Source organism: Bos javanicus, chromosome 11 (genome assembly GCF_032452875.1).
Source record: "Bos javanicus breed banteng chromosome 11, ARS-OSU_banteng_1.0, whole genome shotgun sequence".
Lineage (NCBI taxonomy): Eukaryota > Metazoa > Chordata > Mammalia > Artiodactyla > Bovidae > Bos > Bos javanicus.
Genome location: NC_083878.1, coordinates 38,333,560 through 38,356,208, shown reverse-complemented (window position 1 = coordinate 38,356,208; position 22,649 = coordinate 38,333,560). Strand labels below are relative to the sequence as shown.

Genomic DNA, 22,649 nt, shown 5'->3' with positions numbered 1-22,649 from the left:
CGACCCCATGGACTGCAGCCCACAAGGCTCCTCCATCCATGGGCGTTTCCAGGCAAGAGTACTGGAGTAGGGTGCCATTGCCTTCTCCCTTGGGAAGCACTGGACATTGGTAAAAAAGAAAACTAATAGCTCCTGCCCCAAAACATGTCTTCAAAATGAGAGTTCATTGCTAGGGACAAGGATATGAGAAATAATCCAGTTTAGCTATACATTTTTAAATTACAATTCAAAATAACTTTTTTTAGTTTTCACTGTTCAATTATGCATGTTTTGCTCCTTTCTACTGATTCTAACTGAAATATTATTTCTCATGTTAAACTGAAAATGATTTTACTTTGTTTTGCCAGCAAAAAATTCAAGTCATAGGTTCTCACACTTCCAAACATGCTTCCAGAAAAACCACATGTTCTTACTCAGTAAGCCTCAATAATGAAGACTGAACCAGTAATTTCCATCACCAGTCCAATGCCCATACCTGGGTTCTGAAACTTTCATGCTTTCTGACTGGACAGAGGTATTTTCTGATAGCAGTTAGAAAAGACCTCTTGGTTGCTAAGACTTCTCAAAAGGGGAATAACTTCCCTTCAAGCTGTCAAATTTCCCTCTTAAATAGGTTTTTGACAATATGCAGACTTCATCTCTTCTAAACATAAAATCTCCTATTACCTACACTTCTTTTTAATAATAATAGGATTCTAAACTTAGATGGCACCTGGTGAAACCAAGTTATTAACACTTGCTCAACCTACTCAGTGCTTTATGGTGACCTAAATGTGATTCACTTTGCTGCACAATAGAAACTAATACAACATTGTAAAGCAACTATACTCCAATAATAAATAAACAAAACTTTTTTAAAAAGACTTTCAAGGTCACAGTTTATTGAGCAATAGCACTGTGCCTTAAATGAATGTCTTATGACTTAGATTAGGGCTCTTTTTGTTGGCTATACTCCAAATTTCAACACCAACAAGCAATCACTTTCCTTCCAAGCTGCTTCCTGCAGTATCCACCCCAAACTGTGGACCAGCTTTGCTGATTACCATGAGCAGTTGTCACCACTGCTGTTAACTGCAAAAAGATTGAAATAGCACAGGTACTAACCTGATTCTGATTTAGTCTGTTAAACTTTGCTCATTTGTTCTCTAAAAAAAAACTCCAGCAAGACGAAAATAACTGCTACACAAAATACTTCTGAACTCTAGAAATTGAAACTCAAGGACCAATCATGTAGACTTTACTATACTTGAGAGCTTAGAAATTTTTAAAAGGAGAAAAGAAAGCCTATTCCTAAAGGTACAAACAGAAGTGTCTGCACAGGGGAGCTTTGAGAGAGACAGTAAGGGTGGAAAGGGGTTAGCATTCTCCTCATTCAGAAACTAGACCAAAAGACAATGAGTCCTTCCTCCCATAAGATCAGTGGAAGGTAAGGGGTTAATGAAAGATTACTGCCAGTCCTGATATCAGTTAACATTCATTAGGTGTTTATTGAAGGAGCAAACAACGAACATCATCACCTCATCACCTAAAGCATTCTTGCTTTAGAGGCTTGAAATAACATAAGAGATACCATATTTTATTAACAACTCAGCCAACTGTGGGGCTTTTGGCTCTTTCACAATGTTTAAGTTAAAATGATCTCCCTGGGGCTTCCTTAGTGGTCCAGTGGTTAAGAATCCATATTCCAATGCAAGGGACATGAATTTGATCCCTTGTTCAAGAACTAAGATCCCACATGTTGTGGGGCTACTAAGCCTGTGCGCCACAACTGTTAAAGCCCACGCACCCTAGAGCCCGTGCTCCATAAGAGAAGCCATCACTATAAGAAGCCTCTGCACTGCAACTAGGGAATAAACCCCCACTCACTGCAACTAGAGAAAGCCCAAGTGCACCAACAAAGAGCCCGTATGCTGCACTGAGGACCCAGTGCAGCCAAAATAAGTACTATGATGACATCATTTACTTACTTAATTCATCTCATCCTCAATTTGAAAAATGAACCCCCCAAAAAAAGTTAGGACTTTTTACTGTGATTTAAAATATATAAATATTAGAGGGTGGAAATAAGCTAGAAATCAATCCCCATTTTTATCTAAAGAATATAGTTATCTCTACCACTCTGCCTCTACAAGGAAGTTGTTTTAGTAAATGCAAAGGATGGAAATAGAAAGATTGTTCAATACCCTAAGACCATCTGAACACAACCCAATGAGATTATTATTTGGGGGGAAGCTTCACAATTACAAGTTTATTGTTGAACCTTGTTTCCATGATTGCAAGCAGTTGCTTATGTTTTGAATGGCCATGTATGCTTCTAACTTTCTAGTTCTTCCTTTAAAATATAGAACAGCTGCTGGCCTACTCATATGTTACACATAAGAAGCCCACAAGGGACAAGGCCTTCCATTAATATGTTGAATTATTTTTAACACATTTGTATTTCTATCCTGACTCATCATCTCAGAGAGAGGGCAAGTTTCCATCTTCCCAGCTGGGGGGAACACCTGCAAAACACAAATGCAAACTGTGACACATCTGGTACCAAAAAACCAATCTTGTTTCATCTGGCCAGCAGACTAAAATATCAGGATTGTTGAACAGAAACAAGGCAAAAAGTTAACTGCCATTTATATGTAGTCAACACAGATGTCTATTTAAGCTGTTTATATTATAAGCGCATGTGTATGTTAACAGAGCACAGACCCGTTTAATAAGCCAGAGTTGGATTATAAACGCAAGAGAATTTTAAGGCCCTGAACGCAATAATTTGGTTCTTTTTTATCTTCCCATAGAAACTAAATTAATTTCATCAGAATCTCAGCATTCTTTTTAAACAGATGCATTTAACACAAATAAATAATTTGTTGAATACCAAACTATTTCCTTTAGAAACTGTATTCCATGTTCTTTAATGTTTATATTGTGTTTCTTAAAGTGACTTAAACCAGGTGTCTTGGTTTCTGTTGCCCCAGAAGAAGACCCTGTCACAGAACTGAGTGTGGGAAGTTTGACAGGTTAACTTAGGAAGCACAGGTGAGAAACTAGGGAAAGTGAGTCAGGGAAGGGAGAGATGCTAATAACTGAGTAAATGAGTGGGTCTCTTCTGTGAGCAAATTAGTACTTCGTTCCTCTGGGGATCCTCTGAGATATAGTGTAGAACTCTCCTCAAAAGCCTCCCACCAGAAGCTGCCTAGACAGACTCCCATCCCTGTGGGAGGGTTACCCCCGGGGCACTAATACCACACACACCCAGTTACAACTACCTGTAGTGGGGTGAGCTTTCTGGCACTGGAGAAAGCCCTCAGGCAGAGAAGAGAGACTTGATACGGGATGTTGTCAGGGAGCTAGAAACTTTTACTGCAAACCTCAGTAAGCTCTTGCTGCTGACGGACTGTCTGCCAGGCAGCAATACCCACACTGCTTGGATTCTGACCACAGAAGCACATGGCCTGATGGTTTCATACTACATAAGCCTTTCCTGAACCTTCTTCTGTTGGTTCTTCATCTTTCCCCCCGCCCCTTCCTTTCTCTGGCAAAAACCCAAGTTTTCTTCTCCTCTGTGTATCACTCATTTAGCAAATCAGGCCCCAAACATGTTCATTCAATGCAAAGACACGCAAGATATTATGTACAGTGGTATTATACACTTAACACCATGAGCCTGATTCCAGAGCACAAGTCCAACTATAGAGTTTTATATAAAATTAGTTGCCATTCAAAGATGAATTTTCATGGAAGCTAGTAAAGCTAAAGCTTCAAGGCCTTTCCCTTGCATCATCCTTTCCAAGGCTCTGAAGCTACAATATGTCCATGTTATCATATTATTTTTATAAAATTTGAAAAAGCAATACCTTTTAGCCAAACGGGTTAGGACTGATCATTCTTCTTAGGTACCCCCTTTCATACTTCTTGTGTTAGGTAGCACTGGGATGGTCATAAGGATTTAGGGGAATCCAGCCCAGGAAACTGAGTTACAAAGTACATTTAACTCCGCCTTAGAGAAATATACCTATATAGTTCACAATCACTTCTATGTATGTTTAATTCCAGGTCCTGTCTGGTATAGGAATATCTTCTAAAAATATTCCTACCACCCACCCTCCATGTTGATTTTACCTAACAGCATGCACAGAGATTCAAGGCTAGGGGTCTTATCACAGTGTAATGTGTCCTACGAGAGTCAAACATGACTGAGCAACTAACAATTTCACACACTATCCAGCACCAGAGTAGGTAGTAGAAGAAAAACAAGTTTTGAAAGAGCCAGAAGCTAATCTATGAAAAATTCTCCCAATCATCAGAGATGTAAAATGAAAACCAAAAAATTTGGTTTTTATTCGATACCTTTTCAGGAATATATTTAATTATGTAACATGTTGTTGCTCAGTTTCCCAGTCATGTCCAACTCTTCACAACCCCATGAACTGCAGCATGCCAGGCCTCTCTGTCCCTCACCATCTCCCAAAGTTTGCCCAAGTTCATGTCCATTGCATTGGTGATGCCATCCAGCCATCTCATCCTCTGACATCCTCTTCTCCTTCAGACCTCAATCTTTCCCAGCCTCAGGGACTTTTCCAGTGAGTCAGCTGTTTGTATCAGATGACCAAAATGCTGGAGTTTCAGTTTTAGCATCAGTCCTTCCAACCAGTATTCAGGGTTGATTTCCCTTAAGATTGACTGTTTTGATCTTCTTGCTGTCTAAGGGACATTCAGGAGTCTTCTCCAGCACAACAGTTTGAAGGACTCAATTCTTTGGTGCTTCGCCTTATTTACTGTCCAGCTGTCACAACCATACGTGATCACTGGGAAGGCCATAGCCTTGACTATATGGACCTTTCTTGTTAGAGTACAGTCTCTGCTTTTCAACACATTTTCTAGGTTTGTCATAGCTTTCCTGCCAAGAAACAAACATCTTCTGATTTCATGGTTGCATTCACCATCCACAATGATTTTAGAGCCCAAGAAGAGGAAATCTATAACTACTTGCACCTTTTCCCCTACTATTTACCATGAAGTAATGGGGCTGGATGCCATGATCTTAGTTTTTTTAACATTTAGTCTTAAGCTGGCTCTTTCACTCTCCTCCTTCACCCTTATCAAGAGGCTCTTTAGTTCCTCTTCACTTTCTGCCATTAGAGTGGTATCATCTGCATATCTGAGGTTGTTGATGTTTCTCCCCACTATCTTGATTCCAGCTTGTAACTTATCCAGCCCGGCATTTCTCATGATGTGCTCAGCAGATAGATTAAACAAACAGGGTGACAGCAGACAACACTGTCATACTCCTTTCTCAATCTTGACCCAATCAATTGTTTAATATAGGGTTTTAATTATTGCTTCTTGACCCACATACAGGTTTCTCAGGAGACAGGTAAGATAGTCTGGTATCCTTAACTCTTTAAGAGCTTTCCGTTTATTATGATCCAAACAGTCAAAGGGTTTGATGTAGTCAATGAAACAGAGGTAGATGTTTTCTGGAATTCCCTAGCTCTCTCTATGATCCAGCAAATGTTGGTGATTTGATCTCTAGTTCCTCTTCCTTTTCTAAATCAAGCTTGGACATCTGGAAATTCTTAGTTCACATAATGCTGAAGTCTTAGCATGCAAGATTATAAGTACGGGAGATGAGTGCAATTGCCAATGATTAGCATATTCTTTAGTACTACCCTTCTTGGGAATTGGGATGAGGATTGAACTTTTCCAATCCCGTTGCCAGGTCTTCAAGATTTGCTGAGTAATTGAATGCAACACTTTGATGGCATCATCCTTTAGGGTTTTGAATACATTGTTCTTCAATGAACAGTGTATGTAGCATATGCATTTATAAATGCACCATATCATGAAAATATTTTTCATAAATTTCATTAAGAACTCACTAGAAATTATTCTGACAATGAGAATTGAATTATAATCCCCCCAAATCTATCACTTCAGTTCAGTTCAGTTCAGTCGCTCAGTCGTGTCTGACTCTTTGCGACTCCATGAATCACAGCATGCCAGGCCTCCCTGTCCATCACTAACTCCCAGAGTTCATTCAAACTCACGTCCGTCGAGTCAGTGATGCCATCCAGCCATCTCATCCTCTGTCGTCCCCTTCTCCTCCTGCCCCCAATCCCTCCCAGCATCAAGGTCTTTTCCAAGGAGTCAACTCTTCGCATAAGGTGGCCAAAGTATTGGAGTTTCAGCTTTAGCATCATTCCTTCCAAAGAAATCCCTGGGCTGATCTCCTTCAGAATGGACTGGTTGGATCTCCTTGCAGTCCAAGGGACTCTCAAGAGTCTTCTCCAACACCACAGTTCAAAAGCATCAATTCTTCAGCGCTCAGCCTTCTTCACAGTCCAACTCTCACATCCATACATGACCACAGGAAAAACCATAGCCTTGACTAGAGGGACCTTTGTTTGCAAAGTAATGTCTCTGCTTTTCAATATGCTATCTAGGTTGGTCATAACTTTCCTTCCAAGGAGTAAGTGTCTTTTAATTTCATGGCTGCAGTCACCATCTGTAGTGATTTTGGAGCCCCCCAAAATAAAGTCTGACACTGTTTCCACTGTTTCCCCATCTATTTCCCATGAAGTGATGGGACCAGATGCCATGATCTTCGTTTTCTGAATGTTGAGCTTTAAACCAACTTTTTCACTCTCCTCTTTCACTTTCATCAAGAGGCTTTTTAGTTCCTCTTCACTTTCTGCCATAAGGGTGGTGTCATCTGCATATCTGAGGTTATTGATATTTCTCCCGGCAATCTTGATTCCAGCTTGTGTTTCTTCCAGTCCAGCATTTCTCATGATGTACTCTGCATCTAAGTTAAATAAGCAGGGTGACAATATACAGCCTTGACGTACTCCTTTTCCTATTTGGAACCAGTCTGTTGTTCCATGTCCAGTTCTAAAGGTTTATATAGGTTTCTCAAGAGGCAGGTCAGGTGGTCTGATATTCCCATCTCTTTCAGAATTTTCCACAGTTTATTGTGATCCACACAGTCAAAGGCTTTGGCATAGTCAATAAAGCAGAAATAGATGTTTTTCTGGAGCTCTCTTGCTTTTTCCATGATCCAGCGGATGTTGGCAATTTGATCTCTGGTTCCTCTGCCTTTTCTAAAACCAGCTAGAACATCTGGATGTTCATGGTTCACGTATTGCTGAAGCCTGGCTTGGAGAATTTTGAGCATTACTTAACTAGCGTGTGAGATGAGTGCAATTTTGTGCGGTAGTTTGAGCACTCTTTGGCATTGCCTTTCTTAGGGATTGGAATGAAAATGGACCTTTTTGAGTCCTGTGGTCACTGCTGAGTTTTCCAAATTTGCTGGCATATTGAGTGCAGCACTTTCACAGCATCATCTTTCAGGATTTGAAATAGCTCAACTGGAATTCCATCTCCTCCACTAGCTTTGTTCATAGTGATTCTTTCTAAGGCCCACTTGACCTCACATTCCAGGATGTCTGGCTCTAGGTGAGTGATCACACCATTGTGATTATCTGGGTCGTGAAGATCTTTTTTGTATAGTTCTTCTGTGTATTCCTGCCATGCCACCTCTTCTTAATATCTTCTGCTTCTGTTAGGTCCATACCATTTCTGTCCTTTACTGATCCCATCTTCACATGAAATGTTCCCTTGGTATCTCTAATTTTCTTGAAGAGATCTCTAGTCTTTCCCATTCTGTTGTTTTCCTCTATTTCTTTGCATTGATCACTGAGGAAGGCTTTGTTATCTCTCCTTGATATTCTTTGGAACTCTGCATTCAGATACGTATATCTTTCCTTTTCTCCTTTGCTTTTCGCTTCTCTTCTTGTCACAGCTATTTGTAAGGCCTCTCCAGATAGCCATTTTGCTTTTTTGCATTTCTTTTCTATGGGGATGGTTGTAATCTCCGTCTCCTATACAATGTCACCAACCTCCAACCATAGTTCATCAGGCACACTATCAGATCTAGTCCCTTAAATCTATTTCTCACTTCCACTGTATAGTCATAAGGGATTTGATTTAGGTCATACCTGAATGGTCTAGTGGTTTTCCCTACTTTCTTCAATTTAAGTCTGAATTTGGCAATAAGGAGTTCATGATCTGAGCCACAGTCAGCTTCTGGTCTTGGTTTTGTTGACTGTATAGAGCTTCTCTGTCTTTGGCTGCAAAGAATATAATCAATCTGATTTTGGTGTTGACCATCTGGTGATGTCCATATGTAGAGTCTTCTCTTGCATTGTTGGAAGAGGGTGTTTGCTATGACCAGTGCATTTTCTTGGCAAAACTCTATTAGTCTTTGCCCTGCTTCATTCCATACTCCAAGGCCAAATTTGCCTGTTACTCCAGGTGTTTCTTGAGTTCCTACTTTTGCATTCCAGTCCTCTATAATGAAAAGGACATCTTTTTTGGGTGTTAGTTCTAAAAGGTCTTGTAGGTCTTCATAGAACCGTTCAACTTCAGCTTCTTCAGCATTACTGGTCAGGGCATAGACTTGAATTACTGTGATATTGAATGGTTTGCCTTGGAAACGTACAGAGATCATTCTGTCATTTTTGAGATTGCACCCAAGTATTGCATTTCAGACTCTTTTGTTGACCATGATGGCTACTCCATTTCTTCTGAGGGATTCCTGCCCGCAGTAGTAGATATAATGGTCATCTGAGTTAAATTCACCCATTCCAGTCCATTTTAGTTCGCTGATTCTTAGAATGTCGATGTTCAGTCTTGCCATCTCCTGTTTGACCACTTCCAATTTGCCTTGATTCATGGACCTGACATTCCAGGTTCCTATGCAATATTGCTCTTTACAGCATCAGACCTTGCTTCTGTCACCAGTCACATCCACAACTGGGTATTGCTTTTGCTTTGGCTCCATCCCTTCATTCTTTATGGAGTTATTTCTATACTGATCTCCAGTAGCATATTGGGCACTTACCGACCTGGAGAGTTCCTCTTTCAGTATCCTATCATTTTGGCTTTTCATACTGTTCATGGGGTTCTCAAGGCAAGAATACTGAAGTGGTTTTCCATTCCCTTCTCCAGTGGACCACATTCTGTCAGACATACTACCATGACCCGTCCATCTTGGGTGGCCCCACACAGCATGGCTTAGTTTCACTGAGTTAGACAAGGCTGTGGTCCTAGTGTGATTAGATTGACTAGTTTTCTGTGAGTATGGTTTCAGTGTGTCTGCCCTCTGATGCCCTCTTGCAACACCTACCGTCTTACTTGGGTTTCTGTTACCTTGGACGTGGGGTATCTCTTCACAGCTGCTCCAGTAAAACGCAGCCGCTGCTCCTTACCATGGACGATGGGTAAATTGGCTTCCCAGATGGCTCAATGGTAAAGAATCCCAAATCTATAGTCCCCCCAAAACTGTAATTCACTGAAATGAAGAAATAAATTTCAAGTAGAAAAAATGAACAGATGTTTACATTGATCAAATTAATAAAAAGGAATGAGTCATGTGGACGTGTTGGGATGGAATTTAAGAGTCCTGCTACTTTGAAATGGAACACTAACATCAGTAAAGAAAACTTAAAACTGATCATTTTACCACCACAAAAAGGTCATTGACAACTCATTAGTAAGTGAATGTGGCCATTTCAAAGGGTGTTTAGCATTAGTTCTTGAACAAGAAAACTAGGAGTGATTTACAGTTGAATATATCTTATATGATAGAAGCTTGCTGCTGCTGCTGCTAAGTCGCTTCAGTCGTGGCCAACTCTGTGCAACCCCATAGATGGCAGCCCACCGGGCTCCCCCATCCCTGGGATTCTCCAGGCAAGAACACTGGAGTGGCTTGCCATTTCGTTCTCCAATGCATGAAAGTGAAAAGTGAAAGTGAAGTCACTCAGTCGTGTCCGACTTTTTACGACCCCATGAACTGCAGCCTTCCAGGCTCCTCCGTCCATGGGATTTTCCAGGCAAGAATGCTGGAATGGGTTGCCATTACCTTCTCCAATGCATGAAAGTGAAAAGTGAAAGTGAAGTCGCTCAGTCGTGTCCAACTCTTAGCGACCCCACGGACTGCAGCCCCCAGGCTCTGCTGTCCCTGGGATTCTCCAGGCAAGAGTACTGGAGTGGGGTGCCATTGCCTTCTCCAGAACGTTGCTAGAGGTTTCTAAATTTGACAACAATTTCAAAATTTTGTATGACATTGCCAAAATGGCTCTTGAAACCAAAGAAACCTTTTTGTAAATCTGTCAATTTAAAATTGTTCTCAACCATTCAGAAGAAAGATTGGGTTATCTTTCTATTCTTTCTATAAGAAAGGATGTACTGTAGAGCACAGGGAATTCTACTCTTTAAAATTGGAAAGAAATTTTAAAAAGAGTAAATACATGTATATTTATAACTGAGTCACTTTGTTGTACACCTGAAACTAACACAACATTGTTAATAATACTCCAATATGAAATTAAAATTTCAAGAAAAAGAAATGATGTTACAAAGTTGTGGCCATAGGCAATCAAAAGATATGTATTCAAAATGTAGGAGGAAAAGTATTACCAAGGAGTTTCTGGTAGCTAATTAATAAAAAATATTATTTTCCTAGACTTTGTGATGTTTGCTGTCAGCTTTTAAATCTTGTGATTTGTTTTGTTATTTTAAATAATAATTCCCTTTTGTGTCTAATTTTGCATTTATAATTTGTATTCTTTCCTGTAAAGTGAGCTTCTAAATATGTATAGGCTTTGCTCAAAGCCTGGATGCATCCCTGATCACATGAAGTAGTCCTGCACCTAGGACTTTTCACGACCCCATGAACTGCAGCCTGAAAGGAGAAAAGAATATTTAATCTGACCCTTATAATATTTGCATAGGCAGGGAAAAAAGGTATAGGAGATAACCCTTTATTTCAAATTTGGCAGCACAATGCATAGGTATCAATTAATCTTGTTAATAGCAATTGTGTATTTAAAAGTTGCTAATTTCTGATTCAACCTCAAAAGTTGAAAAGTCTCTTTCAACCTCTGGCCTCTATTAGGTGTGTTCTTACAGTAATTAAACGTGCTGTTCCTCCACTTTGTCTTTTAGCGGTGATTATCTGCTTCTATTTCCTCCTAAGATCTGTTGATTAGCCGTTAATAAGAGTTTTCCTTGTGGCTTAGCTGGTAAAGAATCCGCCTGCAATGCGGGAGACCTGGGTTCAATCCCTGGGTTGGGAAGATCCCCTGGAGAAGAGAAAGGCTACCCACTCCAGTATTCAGGCCTAGAGAATTCCATGAACTGTATAGTCCATAGGGTCGCAAAGAGTCGGACATGACTGAGCGACTTTCACTTTAACTTTTACAAAGACCTCAAAGAGATAAGCTTTCCAAACCCCTGGTTACATCCCAGCTCCAGGCCTTATATAATAATTCCAGTGTAATTCACTTCAGTAAACATTCAACTGGACATCCACTATACACAGGGCACTGTGCTAAGTACTAAGGGAGCAAAGGTAAATATGACATAGTCCTTGGCCTCAAAGAACTTACAACATGATTAAAAAATTAAACACAATAATATCAGTTCAACTTTTTTTCAATAGACACTATTTATTTAGCTTTCAGTCCATTACCTCATTCCTCATATTCATCCAATGAAGAAGGAGTTCCATTTTAAACAATGAAGTTTAGTTCCATTTCACTGGTGAAGAAGCAGATTTAATGACTTGTTTAGGGCCAGATGTCAAGCAGGAGCAGGATCAAGACTGGAAACAAGACCTATCTTTCTCTAGAGCCTTAATATGATCTACCAGGAGCACAACGGAGAGCATTTAACCCTGACTGGGGGACATCATAGAAAGCAGAGCTGGTCTGAAAGGTGGAATGAGTTTGTCCCAGCAAAGAAAAGTTATTCCTGCAGAGAGGAATTTACACACAAAGGCAAGGAAGTAAAACACAACAAGAGACATGTCGAGAAACCTCATAAACCTTGTAGCTCCTAAATTAACCAAGATCCTGACTTCTAATACTGAATAATGTGGTGACAAATCTCACTCCATCCATCAGTTTTTTCATTTCCCCAACCTTTCTTTACGTCTCTCCTTATTTTAATCTTTCCACAAGCATGGATACAATGGCTTTTTAAATACTCTTCCTATTTTTTAGTAAATTTAGTAATTGGGGGAAACAAATAATCAAATAATCCCACAAACAAATGTAAAATTGCAGCTATGACAGATTCTACCAAAAAGGCAGGTGGTGCTCCAAAAGTCTATAATGGGGGAAATCAAATGACCTACCCAGGCATCCCTTGAAAAATGTTTCCAGAGCTGAGCTATTGGAAATGGGAAGGAGATAACCAAATAAAAAGGGAGGGAAGGATGTTCAGAAAAGGATCTACATACACAAGGGCCCTTGGGAGGGAAGAAGTATTTTGTGGGACGGAGTCCAAGGGACTGGAATACCAGTGTAGGTGAAGCTGAAAACATAAGAGGATAGAAGATAAAGCTAGACAGGGTACCACTGAAGAATTTGCACCTTTATTCTTAAAGCAATGGAAAGCTACCTAAATATTTTAAGCAGGTAAGTAATATCATCATATTTGCACTTTGGGAAAATTCCCTTTGATCATCAGATAAACTGGAAAGGAGTCAGAATGGATTTTTTTACACACTACCATGGCTTGCTCCATGGGAGTAAAGCTATGACAAACTGAGACAGCATATCAAAAAGCAGAGACATCACTTTACTAACTCAGGTCTGCATAGTCAAAGCTATGGTTTTTCCAGCAGTTGTGTGAGAGTTGGACCACAAGGAAGTTTGAGCACCAAAGAATTGATGCTTTTAAACTGTGGTCCTGGAGAAGACTCTTGAGAGTCCCATGGACTGCAAGGAGATCAAACTAATCAATCCTACAGGAAATCAACCCTGAATATTCATTGGAAGGACTGATGCTGAAGTCGAAGCTCCAATACTTTGGCCACCTGATGGGAAGAGCTGACTCATTGGAAAAGACCCAGAGGCTGGGAAAGATTGAGGGCATGAGGAGAAGGGGGAGACAGAGGATGAGATGGTTGGATGGTATCACCGATTCAATGGACATGAGTTTGAGCAAACTCAAGGATACAGTGAAGGACAGCAAAGCCTAGTGTGCTGCAGTGCATGGGGTGCCAAAGAGTCAGACACAACTGAGTGACTGAACAACAACAACGATGTGAAAAATAGATAGCTAGTGGGAACTTGCTATACAGTACAAGGAGCTCAGCTTGGTGCTCTGTGACAACCTAGATGGGTGGGAAGGGGTGGGAGATGAGAGGGAGGCCTACAAGGGAGGGTAAATACACACGCACACACACACACATACACACATATATAGCTGATACCCTTCATTGTACAGCAGAAAGTAACAACATTATGAAGCAATTATACTCCAATTTTTTAAAAAAGAACTAAAAAAAGAAGATTATGTGATCAGCCCAGGAAAAAATGATATGCTAACTTGGACAAAAGAATTGGTGGAAAGCATGAAGAGAAATGAATACACTGTACATAGGAGACAAAATAAAGGACTTAATGATAGGTTGGATGTGGACAGTAAGGGATAAGGACTTGTTGGAAATAAGCCTAGGTTTCTGGTAGACCAATAGGCAGATAATTGTTTCTAAGCAGAGATTCAGTAATCAAGCTTCTTCCATTGGGGGCTCTACCACCTGCAACTGATGGCTTCCAAGGTCCCTGTGGTCATCTACATCAAGAGGTAGATCAATAGCAGATTGAAAATGAGAACTTTTTATGGAGCAGGGCTGGAAGAGGCTTACATCACTCTGCTATATTCCTTTGGCCACACTTGTGAGGAAGGTTGGGAAATAGAGTCTATCTAGCTGTGCATACAGAAAGAAGAGCAAAGGGGTTTTGTCACTAGCTAGCAGTCTCTGCCTCAGTGGAGACACTAAAAAATGATACAGTTGACCATTGACCAGTCAAATATCCATTTGACCCTCCTTAGAGATCAAATTGCCAACATCCGCTGGATCATGGAAAAAGCAAGAGAGTTCCAGAAAAACATCTATTTCTGCTTTATTGACTATGCCAAAGCCTTTGACTGTATGGATCACAATAAACTGTGGAAAATTCTGCAAGAGATGGGAATGCCAGACCACCTGATCTGCCTCTTGAGAAATTTGTATGCAGGTCAGGAAGCAACAGTTAGAACTGGACATGGAACAACAGACTGGTTCCAAATAGGAAAAGGAGTACATCAAGGCTGTATCTTGTCACCCTGCTTATTTAACTTAGATGCAGAGTACATTATGAGAAATGCTGGGTGGAAGAAGCACAAGTTGGAATCAATATTGCCAGGAGAAATACCAATAACCTCAGATATGCAGATGACACCACCCTTATGACAGAAAGTGATGAGGAACTAAAAAGCCTCTTGATGAAAGTGAAAGAGGAGAGTGAAAAAGTTGGTTTAAAGCTCAACATTCAGAAACTAAGATCATGGCATCCGGTCCCATCACTTCGTGGGAAATAGATGGGGAAACAGTGGAAACAGTGTCAGACTATTTTTGGGGGCTCCAAAATCACTGCAGATGGTGACTGCAGCCATGAAATTAAAAGATGCTTACTCCGTGGAAGGAAAGTTATGACTAACCTAGATAGCATATTAAAAAGCAGAGACATTACTTTGCCAACAAAGGTCCATCTAGTCAAGGCTATGGTTTTTCCAGTGGTCATGTATGGATCTGAAAGTTAGAATGTGAAGAAAGCTGAGAGCTGAAGAATTGATGCTTTTGAACTGTGGTGTTGGAGAAGACTCTTGAGAGTCCCTTGGACTGCAAGGAGATCCAACCAGTCCATCCTAAAGGATATCAGTCCTAAATATTAATTGGAAGGACTGATGCTAAAACTGAAATTCCAATACTTTGGCCACCTGATATGAAGAACCGACTCATTAGAAAAGACTCTGATGCTGGGAAAGATTGAAGGTGGGAGGAGAAGGGGATGGCAGAGGATGAGATGGTTGGATGGCATCACCGATGAAATGGACATGAGTTTGTGTAGGCACTGGGAGTTGGTGATGGACAGGGAAGCCTAGCATGCTGCGGTCCAGGGAGTCGCAAGGTGTCAGACACGACTGAGTGACTGAACTGACTGAACTGATGACTTCTTGGTGACCTATATGCTTCAAAGATTACGTTCACCACCAGACACATCCACAACTGAGCATTACTGTGGACGTGTCAGGTCCATCAGTGCTGGTAAGGCAAAGCCAAAAAGCAGAACTGAGGCCAGAAAATCAGATCTCAGTAGATGATTGGCATAACAAAGCCAAACCTCCTAGTAAAAGACAATTGAGGGAAAGGCTGGACTTTGGCTACACAAAAGCAAAGCAAGAGGTCCAGGCTTTGAACAAGTTGATGTAAAAGGCAAAGCTGCAGGAGCAGTTTGGATTCAAAAGTGTTAAGTGAGGTTCAGGAGCAAGGAGTTCACATTAATCTCCTATGATGGAATTTCATGCCTCAGGTGAAAATCTAAGGCATGCCTGCAAACATCTTAACAAACAAACATCATAGCTTAGTGTTACCAAATCGGTGTTACCTTTTTCCAAGAAAGGTACTTTTTAATGCCTCGATATTTCAATAGTAATGATGATAACATTTCCTGAGCACCTATTATATACTTTTTACTGTGGCCTTACACTGCACTAAATGCTTTATATGCTTACAGATATTATCTCATTTTATGACATGAGCATTTCTATCCTATTTGAAAGATGAAGAGACTGAGTCTTGGAGAGGGAAACTGCCCAAGTCACACAGGTAGAAAGTGGTGGTACCAGGTCTGCAACCCAAATCAGTCTGACACCAAAGCTCACAGGCCTAACCACTTCATTGCAGGTCAGTGGTTAGTTCCCTGTGGCCATGGATATTTTCTGTGCTTCTTTTTTTAAACATGTCAGTAAACCAAAAATCCTATCTACCGGGGATGAGGCTAATAGAAACCATAGGTGAGTAAAGAACATTAAGATCTTCGGTGCCTGTTAAAAGAATATTACTACTAAATATATATATATATATATATGTATGTATATTTATTTATGAGAGTTAATTTGGAAAATAAGGAAGTCTCCTCAGCATTCCTAACATTACATCATAAGCTCTGAAGTTGACTCTTCTTTATCTCTAGCCAAGGTAAATAAGGAAGAAATGAAAAGTTTATACTAGAGATGGCTAAGAAACCATGAAAATTAGCCCAGATTCAGGAAGGATCTAAATGGAATAAGTAAGGTATTAAGCAATTAAGATTTCTGTTTGAAAACACAACATACAGCCCTTATGTAATTCATCTTTGGATCACTGAATTGTACCTTCTTTAGACCAAACATCCAAAGAACAGTAAAATATAAAATATAAATATCAAAAGCCTTTACAGTACAGCAAACATTTCTGTGGACTGAAGCATAAAATCAACTGGGCAAAGCTGAACAATGAATAAAAGAGTAAATACTCCCTTCTTTGCTTCTCAGAGATTTATGTAGCACTGTTGAATATCAGTTGCAACTTAATAACATGCTTATTTTTTTTTTAATGTGTCAAGATTTGACATGTTTTCTTCTGTTGAGTGAAAGCTCATGCAATTAGCTGTGCAGAAAGCTACAAACATGGTCAGGCCACTTTACCTTAGCAGAGGTAATTGTTTGCAAATCATTGGAGTGTACAGGCTCCAAGTGCTGGTCAAATCTAGCAGACCATTCCAAAAGTAACCATGGGGCTTTGGTACGTATCATTTACTTCCTCCTGTTCAAAAAAACAAAAAAGGTTAACCCTTCAGCAGCAATTCTCATCCTTTTTCCAAGAGATGCTTTAAATACTCTGGGATGAAACTGAAGTAAAATGAAGTCAAGTGAAGTGAAGTGCAAGTCGCTCAGTAGTGTCTGACTCTTTGCAACCCCATAGACTGTAGCCCGCCAGGCTCCTCTGGTGGGAATTCTCTAGGCAAGAATGGAATTCTCTCCATGGAACTCTCCAGGCAAGAATACTGGAGTGGCTTGCCATTTTCTTCTCCAGGGGATCTTCCCAACCCAGGGATTGAACCTGGGTCTCCTGCATTGCAGGTAGACTCTTTACCATCTGAGCCACCAGGGAAGCCCATGATCATCTTGGAGGAGGGTCAAAATCAAACATCTGCTCAACAACAGCAAAGAAATTTTGGATTTGTTTTGTCTTTTTAATGATTTGAGTGCCAGTCTGAAGATTTCATTTTGAATTCACTGCACTGATAATCAAGATACACTTTATATTCTATGAGTGTGCTTAAAGGAGAGTAGGGTAAGTTTTGATATCAAATAAACTGAACTAGAGGATAAATAAAAAAACAACAAATGCAAAATTATGTAACACAAAGTTTTTCAGCTCTGCCAGATGCTTCTGTAGCAAAGAAGGTATCCCAGCAAGTCAAATGCATGCCCTGTTATCTTCACAATAGCTTCAATAACGAGCTATTTGGTGTGGAAGCAGGCTTGGGCCCTGGCTCTTGGCAGTTTTATAGCCCTTGGTCAAAGTTTTCAACAGCATTTGGGCAGGCGTGACTAGGCAGCTAGATTACACATACTGACTTTCCACTTGCAGATATACAGTATTTACTTTACAGGGTGAGCCAGTAAATCAGCTGACCAATTAGGCCACAGATTCTTTGTGCCTCATGAAAGCTAAGCAAAGACTGAATATAAAAATCTCAGAAACGCATGAAGACTGGACTTTCCTTTAACGTGTCTTCATATAATCTCCATGAAAAAGAATGTCAATGACCAGTAATCTTCAGAACTACTTCAGTGTAAAAAACAGAGCGTCTCTCAAGTGAAGAGCTCTAGTTCTTTGGGTTTATGGAGACCCATATTCAGACAGTAGATAGGATCAAACTTCAGAAAAGAAGGCAATTTTTATAAGAAATCTCCAGAACTCCTCTAAACCCCACTGCTATTTGGCCTGTCATTTAAGTACCTCCACAGTCAATATTCCAACTTTTTTACCAATATTTCTATCAATCAATTCTCTCTTCTAGCCAAATTGATCTTCCCATGGTCCCCTGAACATGTGATGTGCACTGCTACCTTGCTGCCCCATCTTGAACCATTGAACACCACTTAGAACGTCATCATCCTTGCCCAGTGGCCTGTAGGTCACTGATACTTGAGTGGCTGCCATACTGCAAATTCAACAAATCTAGTCTACCATCAAGACTATATTCTTATTCAACTTCCATCACCAGTACCAGCATTCTTACATTTCAGTGAGGCTCAAAACCTTGGACTTACTTTTCAGTCTCCTTCTTATTCCATATATCCCATATTTACTCTTCCAAGAGTCCCACAGCCTGTGGATTCTAGCATTGTTATATTTCTTGCATATAACCACCTCCCTTTTTTCAATTCCACTGCCAACACCCTTGTTCAGGCCTATTTTCTCACCTGGGCCATTTAAAAACTTTCCCATTGTCCTCCCTGTCTCCAACTTCTCTACCTTTAATCCAATCTAGATACCTCAGCCAGATTAATCTTCCTAATTTCAGCTCCAAGTCACATCACTTCTTTGTGAAATACCTTCAATAGCATCTCATGGCCTAATAAAGTGTAATTTAGGAGCTGACCCCAAGAACATTTCCCAATAAACTTTCTATACTGAAATCTTTATCTCAGAATTTATGTTCACGGAACCCAACCTAAGACACCCAAACACCTTTCATATCTTTCACTTCTGTCCTTCATATAATGCCTACATTCCAGTCAAGCCAGGGCATCTGCCATCCTTAAAGACATCCCACGCGTTATCACTAACCAATTCATCCACAAAGTATCTACTGAATATCTAAAATATTCCATACTCTAGAAGAGGTATTGACAAACCTAAATGGATATAGACAAGTGAACAGGCCATGAGAATTCAGTATGAACACTGATTTTCCAGCTGAGACCAGAGGAAGAGCAAGGGAGAAGAGGGTGCTAGCTCAGAAACAGTGTACACAAAGTCCTGGAGATGGGAAAACTCATCTGGGGAGTCCACAAACTGTAAGAGCACTTCAAAATGGCTGAAGCTCAGAGAGCTTAAGTGGTGGGAGCAAGACTTGAGGCAAGAAAGGCCAGCAGGACCAGAACAAGAAAGAACAGTAGCCTTATTTTGGGATCTTAACACTATCCTTAGGACAAAAGAGAGCTATTAGAGAACTTTAAAGTAAGAAAATAATGACCACATTTGTGCTTTAGAAAGATTTCTCTGCCTACAATGTAAAGGAAAAATTAGCTGGAGGACATGTTGAAGGCAGGTGGTTACTGTAGTCATTCAAGTAGAAGATAATGGAGAGCTGGCCCAAGGAGGTAACAATGGAGACCAAGATACCTGGACAAATTCAGGAGTTACTGAGAAACTAATATAAAAGGCGTGATGATTTATCATATGGAGGGTATTAGGGAAGGAGGAGTCAAAGATTAAATCATGTTTCAGACTTAAATAACTAGATGTATATTATTCACTGAAAAAGGAAACACTAAGGAAGATACATAACTAGGGAGAAAAATAAGGAGTTCACTTTTGGCCATGCTAGATTTAAGGTACTTAAATAAGAGTTGGATATGTGGGTGTGTACAAAAGACAGTTAGCTATATAGGTCTGACTTTTGAGAAAGCAGTCTGGCTAGAGGCATGGTGAGGCATCATCAGCCTACATTTGGTCATAGAACCTGGGAGTAAGACTGAAAAGAGCTGTCATAAAAGCAGAGAGAAACTCAGCGGAGTGTGGTGTCATGAAACCAAGAGAATATTTCAAGATAAAGCCAAGGGTCAACAGTATCAAATAGGCCAAATAAAGTCAGGACCAAAAAGATTGTCCCCTAATTATAAACACCTCTGTGCCTTTGCTCAAACTATTCTACAACTAGAAACCATAGAAACATTTCCCATATTTCTTTCAAGGATAGTCTCAAATTGCCTCACATTTTCGTGGTGATTTATTGAACATCATCACATGTTACCTCATTTACTGGCTAAGATTTCGAGGGTTAAAAACCACCTCTTATGTATCTTGGCATCCCTCTAAGCTCATTAAAATGTGAATGCAATAGGTTCAGAAAAGGAATCAAATTTGCAGTGAAAGCTCCATGAAAAGAGGAGAATCTATGGATGGGAAGAGCTGGTCCACAGGCCAGAACTATTGCTTGTTCCTGTCAGCAAGACTGCACAGCTAAGACAAGTCTGTGTCATGAAGCATTGCCCTTGATTGTTTAGAAAGAGATAGTCATTATCCTTATATGCGAACTTACTGAATGAAATGATGGTGACAAGCTCATCCTGCCTTTTCACCATGACAATAACCTCATGGACCAGGTTAGCGACAGATCTGAAGCAAAATACCCACAACCCCAGATCCTGACTGACCTCACTTACCCCAAAAGGGAGGCCATGTATAGACAAGGATAAGGGAGGCATTTGTCTTCTGACTGTTCTTTTTTCTGGAGGGCAAATATCTAAAAAGGAAACCCTATTTGAATAGGTGCAACTGCCAGCTTCACTTACCCCTTCATAGTTAATGAGCCTATTTTGTTTTATAGGTGCTTCAAAAGAGCTGACAGAGAGGAGACAGCTCTGAATGGAAAACACGAAGCAACTTGCTGAGCTCTCATTGTGAGGTCAACTGCTTGCCTTCTCGTGCCCTCACAGACCTACGTTTAAATGATTCCCTTTTCAAACACAGAGCAAAACTCAAAGGAGAAAAGAATTCTCACGTTTCAAGTGTCAAACAAGGCAGCTTGAGGGATATGCGGCCACCAACACAGTAACAGTTAAAGCAATAGTGATGTGGTACATGTTTTGAAGACATTCAGCCTAAACCTCCAAAACTTGCGGCTCAGCAAGTTGCCCTCCCCCATCCCTGCCTACGCAACATTCCTCTTAAGTTCTCAAGAGGCCCTGGCATTTAGAACACTGGCAAATATTTATTCAATACCCAGAAAAGTACTTTAAAAAACGGTGGGTCCTTGATAGTGGTAACACTCTACACTGGTAACAAATAACCCTTTACGCAGTACCTTTTTATAAATGGAGAAGACAAGAATAGTGAAGATGAAAGTTAAAGGTAAAAATTCCCAGCAGTTTCTGTCTGGAATATGTTGCCTAAAGAAAGAACAGTTCAGTAAGATGTTAGTCTATGCCTATTAGTATTCAGCACCACAGGAGTTTGGGTGGTCCCTTCTTTTCATCAAGTCATCTTGTCATTCAGCACTGCTTCTATATTAATATTGCACATAATATTGCAAACTTCACTCTGGATGTCTTTACCCCTTATACTGTGGTTTCCACTGACAACCCTGAGTGGCTTAAAAATAGACGATCCACTTTACACTGGCCCAGCCTACAGGTGTCCAAGCAGGCATGGCATCATTAATGTGGGACCAGCCATGTAAGGGAGAGAATTTCAGACAGAAGAAAGAGCACTACAAATCTGAAGCTTAAGAAGGAAATTAGGGATTTAATCCAATGCCAGCATTTTACGCGACTTGAAACATTTTTAAACAAGCCAAGACATGAGAGAAAGTATTTCACCAAGGTCACATAGTTACAAGGATCTTCTCAGAATTAGTTATTCTCTTGTGCCGCTGTTTTAATACCTGTAATACTAGATTCCTATCACAATATAATGACTTCTCTGGTGGCTCAGCAGTAAAGAATCTGCCTGCCAATGCAGGAGACACGGATTCAATCCCAGGGACGGGAAGAGCCCCTGGAGAAGAAAATGGCAACCCACTGCAGTACTCTTGCCTGAGAAATCCCATGAGCAGAGGAGTCTGGTGGGCTATAGTCCATGGGGTCGCAAAAGAGTTAGACATGATTTAGCAACTAGACAACAACCACATAATAATATGAGTAGCTACACTTTATAATCTTAATAACCACACAGAGCCAACAGTTAACTAGCAGGCCTTCTGGAGTAACACACACAGAGGGATTAAGAATAATTCAGGCAGAAAAGGATATTCTCCAAACACTAACTAAATGTTAAGTTGTAAAGAAGGTTATTTGTAATAGCCCACAAATTTTTCACCTGTAGCTAGTAAAATTATAACAACAACAAAAACAGGTGGAATTTTTTAGGTATATTAACACATCTAATTCTGACAACAATCCAATGGAGCAGAATTATTATTACCCCCATTTTAGAAGTGAGGGAACCAGGGCTCAAAAAGGTTAAGTAATTTTCCCAATTGTTTACAGGTTCTATAGCTAATAAATGAGAAATCAAAAAGTTAGATCTAAGCTGTCAAGCTTCAGAGATTGTCCTCTTAACCATTATGCTGGTACTGACTAGCCTTAATATCAATCAGTTCAGTTGCTCAGACAGACCTTTGTCACCAAAGTAATCTCCCTGCTTTTTGATATGCTATCTAGGTTAGTCATAGCTTTTCTTCCAAGGAGCAAGCATCTCTTAATTTCATGGCTGCAGTCACCATCAGTCAGACTTAATATACACAACCATAAACAACATGCATAAGATTGATTTAATTTTTAAAAGTTTTATTCTATATACAAAATTTAAGATTTTTCTACTTTTATATAGATCTTGGAACTGTTGATCTAAGACAGTAGAATAATACAGTATCCCACAGTTTTCAAGCTGTCCTCTCCACTGATGTATTACATTTCATTTCACTAGCTAATGTTTATGACTAATTAATATAAGACTGCATTCAGTTTAAGAACTAAAG

At 40.1% G+C, this 22,649-nt stretch overlaps 1 protein-coding gene across 4 annotated transcripts in view; it reads right to left on the bottom strand.

Moving 5' to 3' along the window:
* Window positions 1-22,649, bottom strand: part of LOC133257032 (uncharacterized) — a 471,344-nt gene that overhangs the window by 288,132 nt on the left and 160,563 nt on the right. For 3 of the 4 annotated variants that reach the window (XM_061432428.1, XM_061432426.1, XM_061432429.1), the window contains one exon: window positions 16,579-16,696. Coding sequence is in view for 1 of the 4 variants with exons in the window: in XM_061432429.1 (XP_061288413.1) it covers window positions 16,683-16,696 (14 nt within the window). In the remaining 3 variants the exon portion in view is untranslated. Of the gene's footprint in view, window positions 1-8,714; window positions 9,350-16,578; window positions 16,697-22,649 lie in introns of those variants that run through there. The other variant, XM_061432427.1, reaches the window with a different exon arrangement.